Source organism: Apteryx mantelli, chromosome 1 (genome assembly GCF_036417845.1).
Source record: "Apteryx mantelli isolate bAptMan1 chromosome 1, bAptMan1.hap1, whole genome shotgun sequence".
In the NCBI taxonomy this organism is placed as follows: Eukaryota; Metazoa; Chordata; class Aves; order Apterygiformes; family Apterygidae; genus Apteryx; species Apteryx mantelli.
The window spans coordinates 164773015-164785827 of NC_089978.1; the positions used below are offsets into that span (position 1 = coordinate 164773015).

The window sequence follows — 12813 nt, forward strand, 5'->3', positions numbered from 1 at the left end:
TTATGAAAATGACAGGAGTACAAGCAGTGCACAAAATTATTATGAGGCACTACTGTATGCAAGAATCTGAAGTTGTAACAAATATTCCATACTGTATTTAAGAAATAAATAATAGCATGGCTCAGTGAAGCCTTAACTAAGTGAGTGGATTTCAGCTTATTCGCTACGACCGGCTCAGACTCTGTTGGCTCCCTTCAGAAAAGAGAGCATCATGAGGGTAGGCTTTGGCAACTCTCTTTACAGACCATATTTCCCAGATGCATCTTCCCCATTGTACAATGGGACTCAAGCCCAGCACATCATCAGAAACAGGCTTCCAGAAAAGGTGGTGCCGGGGAGTGAGTCACAGCATACATGCTGCTTTGACAAGCTACAGATTGAACAGCCTGGTGTAAGCAGCTTCCCTCATACCTGATGCAGCAGGTGTAGGGTTTTTTCTTTTTACCTGTTTGCATTTTCAGGACTCCTCATGACCTACAGTCTCCTAACCGGCTCACACACTGTAAAGAAGCTGGCCACCTACCTCCATCACACCAGGCCAGTGCCCCTAACACATACCTTCCCTACCTCCTCTCATATCCAGGGAAAAGGTCCTTACCAACATTCAAAAAGCTGTCTCCTACCCTCCTCTGAGTCTTCCTTTCCTCACCTTTGCTACTACAGCTATGCAACAGCTTGCCAATGGTTAAGGCTGCTGGCTGTACTCTCTCTTATTGTGTACTCCTCCCAGCCGGCTATGTTTATCTCTTGTTTCTTGCACATTTTAAGCTCTTTGGGACAATCATCTTTTTATTCTCTGCCTGTACAATCCCCACTACTGTTAGACACCAACCCATGAAGAAGGCACTTCACATTACAATAAGCCAAATTAGGGGCATTTAGAAATCTAAATTACTAATGCAATGCAAAATAAACTAATTTAACGTGTACATTTTGAAGAGTTCCTTACTCTTCTAGTCATACACTATTTTCTCTGTCCATCTCTTTCACCTCTACCTCACTGTTTCCATTTCAAGGGAGAGTAAAGTTACTTGCGCACTTATTTTCGCTCTCTGGAATGCACTCCTAAATGTCTCAAAAGAAAGCATTTCAGCACTTCTAAATTTCACTCCTAACATTCCCATCTCCAGCTCACTACCTTGCTCCCCCCGGAGGTAACCTGCAACATAACATGTCACAAACAGGAGCAGGGGAATGTATAGCCAGGACAGGCACTAAGCTTTAGAAATGGAACACAGACACAGAAAAACGTGCCTACATAAATAAACTGGGCTTGCAGACGTGGACCTAGGTATACTTCAGCATGGTTGCAGGAAACTCAGATTAGCCATTATGATTCCTCTTCATGGGTTACACGAATTTCAGAGAGCGCTTAGGTTTGCATCAGGAATATACCTGGCAACTCCAAATGCAGAAGGCAGGGATGACTCCCGCACTCCCAAAAAGCTGTAAAGGTGTTCCTGCCTAGACCTCATTACAAGGTATACATGTTATAGCAAGACAGGACATTGTGCTGCTGCTAGAGCATTAGCTTAAACATCAATCTAGTACCAGCTTAAAATTATCTAACGGATCTTCTGAAAGCACTTTAGAAGTATTTAGGCTCTGCTTTCAATGCAAGGAGGAGGGGGGGGAAAAAAAGGCATGTGCTATTTATATCAAGACAGCTATCCTGATAAAAACCTAGAGATGCATAACACTGTCACTGAGATCCTTGACAGGGAAGGGGCACCTACCTGCATGGGGATCAGTTCTGTTAGCGTCACACTGGCATGGTGTCTGTAACTAGGACACGTCTACATCACAGGAAAACACCAGTACAGTAATTCTCTAACAGGAGATGACTGTCATTCCTGTATCTTTTGGAAACAGTGGCCTTCTGTCTCCGACATCAACATGGCAGCTTCTTCCACCAAAAATACATTCAGAACAATAAACAGAAGGGATTCTGCATGAGTGAAAACAAACAAAAAAACCTCTTCATTTTTGGCCTGTGTCAATGCATGGAAAATGTTACCACTGAGGAGAAGTTATTTTTACATTAAGATAAACAAGCATAAATTCATAAAACTCATTCCTGGTGCAACAAAAGCAGCATTAAAGGAGGGAGGGAACATTCAAGCTTGGTCCCTCAATCCCTAAGGGTACTTCTGAAGTCAGAGGTATGTATTCGATCACACAGCCTAGCAGAATCGGATGCCAGTAAGAAAGGAGTGGGCTGCCTGCTCCGAGTAAGCCCCGCTCCGTTACAAGGCAGTTGCACGCTGTTCATGACAGAGTGCTAACTTTGCCCTGTTGTCAGTAGGAAAGGAACAGTGAGTGACAATTCTGAAACAGTTCTCCGCCATCTGCAAATGCGATCTGTGTTTTTAAAATAGATCATCTCCTCTGAGGCTAAAGTATTTCATTTCTAAACTGCTGAGAGAGCAAAGAACGATACACAAAGCGATCCTGTGAAAGAGTCTTAGCAGCTACGCTTCCTTCTGTTGTACAAGATACGATCTAAGAAAATACACACAACCTGGCAACATGTTTCTCTTGGAAAGCTACGAGGCAAGAAACTTCTCCTCCTTAAGATCTACTCCACACTTAGAGTAGTTTCAAATATCTATCATGCTTAACTTTCTTTCAGTTAAGATGCCACAAAACTATTTTCCACTCCCCTCTTAATCTTCTTCTCTCTCCAAGAATTTCTCCATAAAATCACCCTGGGTCTAAACTCAAAAGGACCGATGCTGAAGTGGCATATGGTGGATGATTAAAAGTCTGAATTTTCTGCATTTACTAGGATACAAGCAAGAGCTTCATATTAGTGAAAACAGAAGCTTTATGATTTTTGGAGCATCCCCTAAACTTACAAGAAGTACAAAAATGCACAACACAAAATGATTTAAGGTTTTAGACTTCTGTTTTAACACAAGAATGCCTCAAATTGCCAACTGGGTCAGCTCCCTCCATTGTGCTAGGTACAGTGCAAATTCATAATTGATTTAAGCTCTTTTAACCCCCAAAGACACAGCACAATCAGTTGATCTGAGAAAAGGTAGGAAGGAAGGACGGAGAGAGTCAGGTCAAAATAACAACAGGATGCCACAGTGCAAGAGAGCCATTGGTGCTGCTCAAATCAGTGATAACAACGTAAGAAAATCAAATGCTTTTAAATTTATTACTTCTTAAATTGCTTTTGCTCTCAGGGGTGGCATCTAGTTTAGTTAGTTGTGAAATATAAAAAGGTCCCAATAGTGCATTCCAAATAGTGCTTTCCAAAAACACTTCCAAAACAATCTGTGAGGTAAGGGTATGGCCTGGCACCCAGCTTTCACTAGTGCAACTCATTTACATTTTGCAATTCATGATAGATAAAGCCTTTCTAACCTCAAGTCAGTGAAAGTCACCCCACATCACACACTTCGTACACATTCACACATATGTAAGTCCAAACATGAGTGAGTGTATTTACATGTGAGCAATACTGTGCTCAGCTAGAAGAAGGGCACTTAACTACAAGATTTGCACAAACATGAAGCAATTAAATGGCAGCTGTCTGGAGCCACTGCACTTCATATCAACTTACTGCATAATTTCTCTCTCTGCACAGCAAATTCAGACCCAAAAGCAGTTCTTCACAATGTTATTTCTCCAGAGGAGCATTAGTCTGAATATTGAAGAGATTTCATCCAGTTAACATTTTCAAGCAGCTGTCAGTACACACAGTAAAACAAGAGAAAAATCACTGGGACATAAAAACAATGACTTGAGCATGAGAGGAGCAGGAAGACTATTAGCTCAGAAGAGGAAACGTAGAGGAGTAAGGGATCTAGGACCAAACCGCAGGTAAAAGCACACACCCACTAAGCCATATTCGAGGGATGATCTGATGCCTACGCACACATAACAGCATACTGTACACACAAACAATTTAACCTGCAACAAGGCCATTCAACTTCTGTTCTCATTTCAAGGAAATTAAACTCTGAGAATACCACAAAAATCTTATCTACTTCCAACTTGCCCAGCAGACTTCTCCTCACCCCTTTTGCTAACCAACACAGTCATATCAGAAGAGAGATGCTTTCCACACCCTTTTAAAAACTCAGTATCAACAATAAAACCCTTTTACCCTGAGCCGTGCACTCTTCTTTCCAGAGTTTTTTTTCTGCTCTATTAATTTCTGTTGTCTCTTTGTTCTCACACAGCCCTCCTCCCCCCATCCTCCACCTCTTTTCTTCTTTTTGGTGGACTGACCCACATTGTAATAGGTCAATATCCAGCATCCAGTCCCTTTTTTTGGAAAGGGGCAGGAAAAAGAGGGAAAAGGGAGGGAGGTGAAGAGAAGGAATGTCCCCCAAACTTCCAACCTCTCCTGTGAGAACAGAATCAAATACACTTGGGCCATGCACTGTGTTCCTTTCCCATATTCCCAGCAGCTGCACACAACATGAACCAGTCAAGCCCACTGCTCCCAGGGTAGAAACACAGGAAGGCTACCAAGATGTTCTGCAAGGGGCAGAGGAGAAAGAGCCAACAAGAAGACGGATGTGTCTCATAAGCACTTGTGTAAAGCATGACAGAGGAAGTTTGTATTTAATTTTCCAAATTCTCAGGAACAAAGTTGAGTCAGAACTTATTCCATCACCACTCACATTTATCCTTCCCTATTTCTGAGTGCAGAGACAGAGGAGACAAAAGTTTAAAAGTTGTCATGGGTATAAAGTTACTCTAAGAAGCAGCAGAAGTCAAAGTATGCAGCAAGATCAAAAGGCATTGGACTTGTGGAGGTCACACATGAAGTTAGTCACTGGGTTCTTTTCACATCAGAGCATACATTTCCACCCAACACCACACAGAACCTATCAGATCAGATGCAAATATAAATTTAGCAAGCAAGCATGTCAGAAGAAGCCAGACATCTTATCACAAGCCTAGGCAATCATGCAGTGATACATATGAGGGAGACAGCACATCTGACTTCTCCAGCAATGATTCTCTGATGCAAATATACAGCAGTGATGAGCACTACAAAAGTAAAAAACAGATTCTCAACATAGCATGCAAAATCTAAAAAGCTATTACTCACCATAAAGCCATTCTGTTATTGCTAAAATAACATCTGATCTGTTTTGTACTCAGGAAATAAGACACACACATCCTCTTGTTAATTCCCAGAATCACTGGGTCTTAATTTCATTACTCCTGTTCGATACTGCCTCCTCCAACACTATTCTCGTCCTTGGTTACTCCATCAAGAAAAATAAAGATCCAACAGATGTAGACTTCTAGAAGCAGAATTAGGAGCTTTGTATTCCTGGACTCCTGCAAGGAGAGAGGTTCTTCCCACAAAAAATGCCAAGCCCTAGCTGCATCAGCATTACACTTTTTCTAGTTAAAGAATGAACCCAGATACAGCACTGCCTTTAATTAAAGGTTACCTCTGGAAGCACAGAGGCAGCAAGCGATTCTTGGAGAAGGAAACCATTCTCACTCTTGCTGGCTAAAGCACAGCAACTATAGACAATACCACTGGGAAAAGCCTTATGCCTCTTCTGAAGGAGTTACACCATGAGTGGCTAAAAACAGCTTACCTTTTCCTGCCTCAGCACTGAAGACCAGAGGTTTGCAGAGAAGTTGCAAATACCAATAGAAGCTGGCAGACGCCAACAGTTACTAAAACACAGTTCAAAGTGATTCTGAAATCCACCCTCCCCATCCCGGACATCAGTAACACCAATGCCTTTGTTCTATACAGAGTGGGGCACACCAAGTATACACCTGAGAGGCTGAGTAAGGGAATGCATTAAAAAAGAAAAAGAAAGACAAAACTTCAACCCAATTTTTTCAAGCACTGTAACATTAAATTACCCTGTTGGATGAAGCTGCCTAAAAAGGAATTTATGTGAATAACTTTAGCTCAAAACTCTGCTGTCATATCAGTACCCTCACACAGACATTGGGACAGGGGAAAGTCTCACAGTCAGGAAAGCCTGGAGAGGGAAATGGGTCACTCCAAGCCCCCATAGGGCAACGAGCTGCAAATAGCTTCAACCACTGTTAAACACCCTCTCCTACCAAAACTGTCACAAACAGGCAGACAAGATGTGGTGAGCCATGAAGAGAAATATACTCTCTTCTAATCTATCTCATTAGGTGACTAGTTTGTCCAGGTTCGTTTCAAGTAACCTGGACAGAGGAGCCGCTGCTTACATAGAGCTCAAGCAGCAGCAATCTGTGCTGGAGATGAAAAAACAACCGCAGGCTCCCAAGCAATCAACTCAGCAGCCTCCAATAGCATCAATGTCATGTTTTTAAAACCTTGGGAGGGAAGAATGGGCAGGCAAAGTCAGCTTTGAGGATATTATTTCATCTCATCCCCTTCTCAAAGCTTCACTGCTGCACTAGATAACATGCTGCAGTCATTTTCGTTGCTGAACCTCAGAGACCTTCCCCCCCTCCCCCCCTTTGCAACAGATTTGATCAGAGGCCAAACGTACAACATACCCAGGCAAAGAGGAACAGCTTTAGTTTGGAAACAAAAAGCTGAGACATTGACACCATCTCTCTGTGTTCTTGGTGACTCTCCATGATACAACATCCTCAACTGGCTGATCCTTTCAGGACCATTAGATTCCCAGGCACTGTGACTGTAAAATAATAAAAGCAGTATCCAAAGACTTGAAAGGGTGGGGAGATAAATATCCAGGCATTGCATGGGTTACAGGACATTCAATGCTGCAGGTAGAGCATGGCAGTTATTTCCCTCTTCAAGTTTCCTGTAAATTATGCGCCTCAGGGGCTATAAAGGCCGATGTCACACGCAGCTGCAGCAAGGCTCTTGGGCAGCTTGCCTATATGTTGCACTGTCCCTGGGCACAGTTTGTTCTGTTGCCTTCCCAGCCACTTTACTTGTACTACAACAAACAAAAATCCAGTGGACACCAAGCTAATTTTTAAAGACTACGGAGAACCTGTACTCCAGTCTCCTGCCTCTTCCTAGAAAAGGAAGGCTCTCTGAGGCAAGACTCCTGGAGGGCGGCTGTAGCTGACTGCTTTAGCTGGCAGAATTTCACCTCCAAAACCTTCCCGGGGATTGCTGCTCTGAAAACATATGTCCCAAAATTAGTGCACGAGAACAAATGCTTTTGCAAAGGGTAAAATATGACAGTGTTTGAACAGGAAGCACCATTACTTTAGCTGAATGTTTTAATCCATCTTATCACAGTTTCAAGCCACTTTCAGAAACCTGAGTATTTAGGCATGGTTTAACATCTTGGCAGGAAGCTGCTCTTCCACCACAAGCAAGCAAACCACCAGAAGTTTGGGAAGAAGTCAGAACAGTACACACACCACTTTGAGCAAACAGATGGGCAAATCAGCACACAAAACCAAAACAGAACACTGTTCTCTAAAACACCCAAATTTTCCAGGAACTCATAGAGTATAATGCATTACAATCTCTAGAAGGCAGAAAAGTTTCTGCCCCTAGCCCTGGATATTCAATATGCAGCAGCTTTTTTCAAGGATAGATAGCAGCAGTTGTGCATTAACAAACCTCTGTAGCACAGAGGTTAAGTGCAATTTCTCTCTGAGGCAGTACTGTACACTTCATTCTGGAGACAACCCAACCTGTAGATTCACCAGTGCTTTATAACCTTGGTTACCTCAGTATTCGTCTGAAAAGCATGTGAAAAGGAGCCACAGCAGCCGCCTTAAGAATTGACAAATCTGATTTTCAATTTAATATTTTACTTCAACTTTCAACTCTTTGTACAGTGTAACACTGCAGTCTCAAAGCAGCCATGGCCAAATAATAAAGCTCTCTCAAACAATTTTCCACTCCTACCAGCCACTGCTGGAAGAGTTCAAAAATATCCTTTGAGCTGCTGGAAACTGAAGCAGACACTTCTGCTTAGGAGGAGGAAGTAAAAACCCATCTCCATCATTGCAAACATAAGCCAATCAAACACAGACCCAAAACAGGAGGGAGGCAGGGTGAAGGGTAAGATCCATCACACAGAATTTAAAGGGCCTGTTGTCTTAATGTGATTAGTAAAAGTTTTAGTTAAGACTCAGCAGTAAAATTGGATAGGGAAAGGGATTGACTTTTTTTTTTTTTTTTTTAAAAGAGCATTATAAAGAAAGTTATTTTAATGATGATTCTGGCGGGAGAAAAACAAACAAACAAACAACTTTCTTTATTCCACAAGAAGAAAGGAAGTCCTAATCTCACAACTGCACACCCCAAAAGCCCACCTCCCAGTCCGCTACCAGTTAACAGGCCAACAAGCTGACAGAGAATAAGGCAGATTTCTAGCAGGATTCTGTCAAATCTTTAGAAGCAAACCATCTCAGAATGCTTTTATTATGCCAAATCAGCTAACTGTAGTGAAATTGAGTTTCTGACCAGCCCATACACATCTAGGAACCTTCCCCTTCTAACTTTTACATGTCCCAAAGAGACTGACAAATAGAAGTTCAAAAGATACCTGGGTGTTTGAAGTGCATTCTTCCCCTTGCCCCACATTTCCTAAATACAACTTGTTCAGCACTGAGCAAAATACAAAGAGCAGCATCTTCCCATACCACCAAACTGATTAGAAATGCTGAATTCGGTAACAATGCTTTCTCCATCGTTTTTCAGCAAGACCAAATCACTTCTGCTTCAACTGTGGAGATAGCCACCTGCTGCATACAGTCCACTTAAGGTTTACATCACAACCATAACAATGGCAGTATTAAGTACTTAGAAACTGCCCCACTAAACCAGAGCAGACACGCACCTCATTTTCTTGTGGACAATGGTGCAAAAAAAGCCTGAGGTTGGCCATTGTGGAATATCTTGACCATGAGAAAACCTCTCCCTAAAGCCCTATTGTTTAGTACTTAGCCCACATCCTAAAAGTGGGAGAGTTTTTTTTTTTCCCAAAACTACTGCACAAATTCAAGCCTTTAATATAACAAATCTGAACAACATGAATGTTTCTACAGAAATTTCTGATACCCGTTACAGACACTGCTAAGCTCTTGGACTTAAGGGTAATTTCTAGCAACACAAGTTCTGTGGAACAGTAAAATTCTGTGTCAAAAAAAGTGCCAAATCTTTGTTATCAGGATGTATATTTTATTACAATTTCATTGATTGCTCTCTTTTTGTTATAGGATAGAGAATAGATATTTCTATTCATCCTGTTAACCTTTTCTCTCTATTGATCATATTCCTTTTATTTTTCTGTTCAATTGCAGTAAACAGTCTTCCCTCTGGGGAAGTTAGTCTGTGGCTTCAACAATTACTCCTGTTCAAGATCTTTATATGGGAGATCGTTTTCAGACTTTGTACAAGGAGGTTCCATCTTCAGTATTTCCTCCAGATTTCCCACTTCTCCTCCTCCCACTCTTGACAGCTTCACTGTGTTCCAAGAAGCTTTCACAGAGCTGTCCCTGAAATCACTCAGGTCCCTTTCCTGGATTACAATTCATAAAACCCAGCAGCACATGCATTCTTCCAAATTCCTCCTTCCACTACGCATTGCAGTTGCCAAGACTGAATTTCCCCTCACAGAGCAATTGAGATCTCAAACCACTGTGAGCATCCAAACAAGACTTATCGTAACTCACCTGCAGCGAAGAAGCACTCAGGCATAGTAGTATTTTCCTTACGTACCTACCACACCAGTACATACACATGCTGCCCAGCAGCCCCCAGGCAGAGCATGCAGCCGGAGCCAGGGAAGGCCAAGCGCACACACCACCCGGTGCCCACCACCATGGTGGGCCACACTGTGCTCTCCTCACCAGCTGTGCCCCCAACCCAGGCCCAAATCCACCTTTGTACAAAATGACACGCAGCTAATGCCACTGGCTGGCACAACAGGGCACAGCTCGAGAGCGAGAGAGCGCATGTGTGTGTGTGTGCATACATGCGTACGCATGTGTTGGTAGGGGGGCACACTGGAGCAATACATATTTGGTGGAGCAGATTGTGGGGGACAAACCAGAAGAAATGTATATGGGGGGGCATACTAGGGGAATGGGGGGGGGGGCTGTGGTGGCCTTATCAAGGGCACTGGGGGGGAGCTTGTGAGGGGATGGGGGGGGCCTTACCGGGGGAAACGCGTGCGTGTGCAGCGGGGCCCTATCGGAGCAGGGGGAAGCGTGTGCAAGGGAGCGAGTTAAGGGAGCGAGTTATGGGAGCCTTATGCGGGGGGGGTGCCTTATGGGGGGGTTGTGGGGGCCTTACCGGGGAGGAGAATATGTGGGGGGGGGTCGCCGTAGGGGCCACGCTGTTGGGTGCTGGGGGCCTCACCAGGGTCGGGGCACACCCAAGCCCAGCCCAGCCCAGCCCCTCCCGCCCTACAGCGGCGCCGGCCTCCAGCCCCCGCGCAGCCCGGCCCCGCCGCCACGTCTTACCTCCCGCAGCCTCCCCGCGGGCGGGACCCGGCCCGGCCCGGCCCGGCCCGGCGGGCTCCGGCCGGTGGGCCCTGCCCTGCCCCGCGGCCCTGCGCGGAGCGGCGCTGGGGCGGGCGGCGCGCGCGGCCCTCAGGAGCCCATGGCGACGCCGCGCCCCCGGCTCGGCTCGGCCCTGCCCCCCTGCCCCGCCGCCGCCGCCGCCGCCGCCGCCGCCGCCGCCGCCGCCGCCGCCGCCGCCGCCGCCGCGCGCTCCGCGCCTGCGCCGCCCTCGCCCCGCCCCCGCCCCACGGAGGGGCGGGGCGGTGTGAGTGGGGTGACGTAACCGGCGGCCTCTTAAAGGGGCCGCGCCGCGCTCCCGGGGCGGCGGTTGCGTCCCACGTGCGACTGCGTCCCACGGGCCTTGCCGCCGCATTGAGCGAGTAAAGACCGCACCGCAGCGGCTTGGCAGGACTCCAGGAAGGATGAGGTGGCCCTGTGACTAAGAACAGCGTTAAGGCAGCTCCAGAGGCTTCAACCCACCCACGCGTGGGGAAGCTCATGTTCCCCCCTTCCCCCGGCCCTGCGCCATCGCCCCTCCTCTGCCGCGGGGGACAGGAGTAGGACCAGCCCCTTGGCCCACGCAGGGCACCCACTCCCTCCCTGGCAGGGGAAGGTGCCTCATTCGACACCTCTTTTGAATCACCTTGGGGACCTTTTTTTAGCCCCAGGAGACCAAACCACTTCCTGCCCCTTCTCACCCCGTGGCCGGTGCCCACATGAAGGCTGTGGCCACATCCAACGGGCAGCGCATAGCCAGCGGCACGCAGGTGCCAAGCCTCCACTCTAGCATAGAGAGGCCGGACAGCATGTGCACCTAGACCCTCCAGAGTAGCTCCCTCTGGAAGATGTTTCCATTGCCTGAGCAACTTTTTCCACACCGTTTGACTCCAGCCATGCTAACAGGAAGATCCTCTGGGGGCAGATTTCCACTTCAGCTTCAGGTTTCCTTTTCCCAGCATGGGGCCAAGGGAGGAAAGCATCCTCAAGGCAAAAGCGTGCATCAATGTCTCCATTCAAGCCAAAACAATGGCTTTTCAATCAAAAAAAAAAAAAAAAGGCACGAAAAACACCCACACACCCCACAACACAAACCCCAAGCCCCCAAAAAACTATTTGCAAGGAAATTGCTCAGACTTGGGACAAGTTTAGCAAGAGCAGCTGTTGGCCAGCCAGAGGTGCCTTTGACAAAGCTGCTTGCTTAGGGGGAGGCTTGACCTCTTCTTTAGCAACATAGATGCACCCTATGGACCTTTACCCTGTGGCTCCCAAAACATTTGTTCTCCCAGCCCAGAATGGGACTCCTATCCAAAACATAGCACCATCTCCTAAAGCCAGGCCTCGCTGCCTCTGCTACATTTCAGTGAGGTCATTCACTGGATGGAGCAAATGCACCATGCAGAGGCAGGCGTTATCTTCAAGCACAGTTAACTTGCAGACGTTACAACACTGCTTACGCTGTCAGGAACTCCTCTTCCTCAAAAACAGGATTGAGAAAAGTCTAATTTCTTTCTATTCCCTCAAAAAAATATATATATATATACATACACACACATATAAATATAGATGGGCAGTAATGGGCACTTAAAACAGACTTATTAGTGCAGGATGGAGGGGACAGAACAATACCTCATAGCTGCCAAACACAATGCATGGGTGAATTACCTTCATCTTCCCTCCCCTCTTACTCCTCTCATCTGAAAAGCTGGAAGCCCCCACACAGTAAGCAAATGAAGGAGTAGCTCTTCCTGCCTAGCTAACAGAGGAACAGGCTTCGACGATTTCACAGATTCTTCCAGCTCATCATTTATTTGCAGGTGTTAAAAAAAAAAAAAAAAAAAAAAATCAATTTCAGGAGTTTTACAGCCTTCAAGAAATATGTTTCCCTGCATAAACTGGATGAGAGGCTTAACTACTGGAGCAGAGATTTAGAAAGATAATAGATCACTTAAAATTTACGAATGTACTGCCAGACAGACCAGGCAACCAAAACCAAAAAACCCCACACACCAGGAGCCGCAAACAGACACCAAAGCAGCAAGTAACATTATAGGGAGCTTCTCTCATTTGCATGAGGCACAGCGCTGCCCTTAGGTGCTTGCGGCTGCAGCTCTCCCTCCTCTCCTTCCCTTTCCTCAATCATGGATTTTTGAGGATAGAGGAAGAAAGCAAGTGACCACAAAACACAGGATCTACCTTCGGTAGCTGCTGCAGCACAGAGGAATCCAGCTCTGACAGGCACACAGTGTGCGCACAAACCAAGCGGTGTGGAAACCTTCCTGTTGCTCTCTTCCTCGAGGCCAGATGCATGGGACACGAGCGGCTCAAATCCAGGAATTGGGAGATCCCAAATTGTATGTCACATTGCTCTCACAG

General features: G+C 46.0%; 1 protein-coding gene across 6 annotated transcripts in view; it reads right to left on the bottom strand.

Annotated features, from left to right (window-relative positions):
- TMEM184B (transmembrane protein 184B) overlaps positions 1 to 10465 on the bottom strand; it is a 31653-nt gene extending 21188 nt beyond the window's left edge. The window contains exons 1-2 of one of the 6 annotated variants that reach the window (XM_067309855.1): positions 10402 to 10464; positions 1737 to 1948 (exon numbers count right to left, since the gene is read on the bottom strand). In XM_067309855.1, coding sequence (XP_067165956.1) covers positions 1737 to 1742 — 6 coding nt within the window. In that variant the 5' untranslated portion in view covers positions 1743 to 1948; positions 10402 to 10464. Of the gene's footprint in view, positions 1 to 1736; positions 1949 to 10401 lie in introns of all 6 variants that reach the window. The other 5 variants (XM_067309819.1, XM_067309831.1, XM_067309826.1 and 2 more) reach the window with 5 other exon arrangements.
- Between the last annotated feature and the right edge of the window lie 2348 nt (positions 10466 to 12813).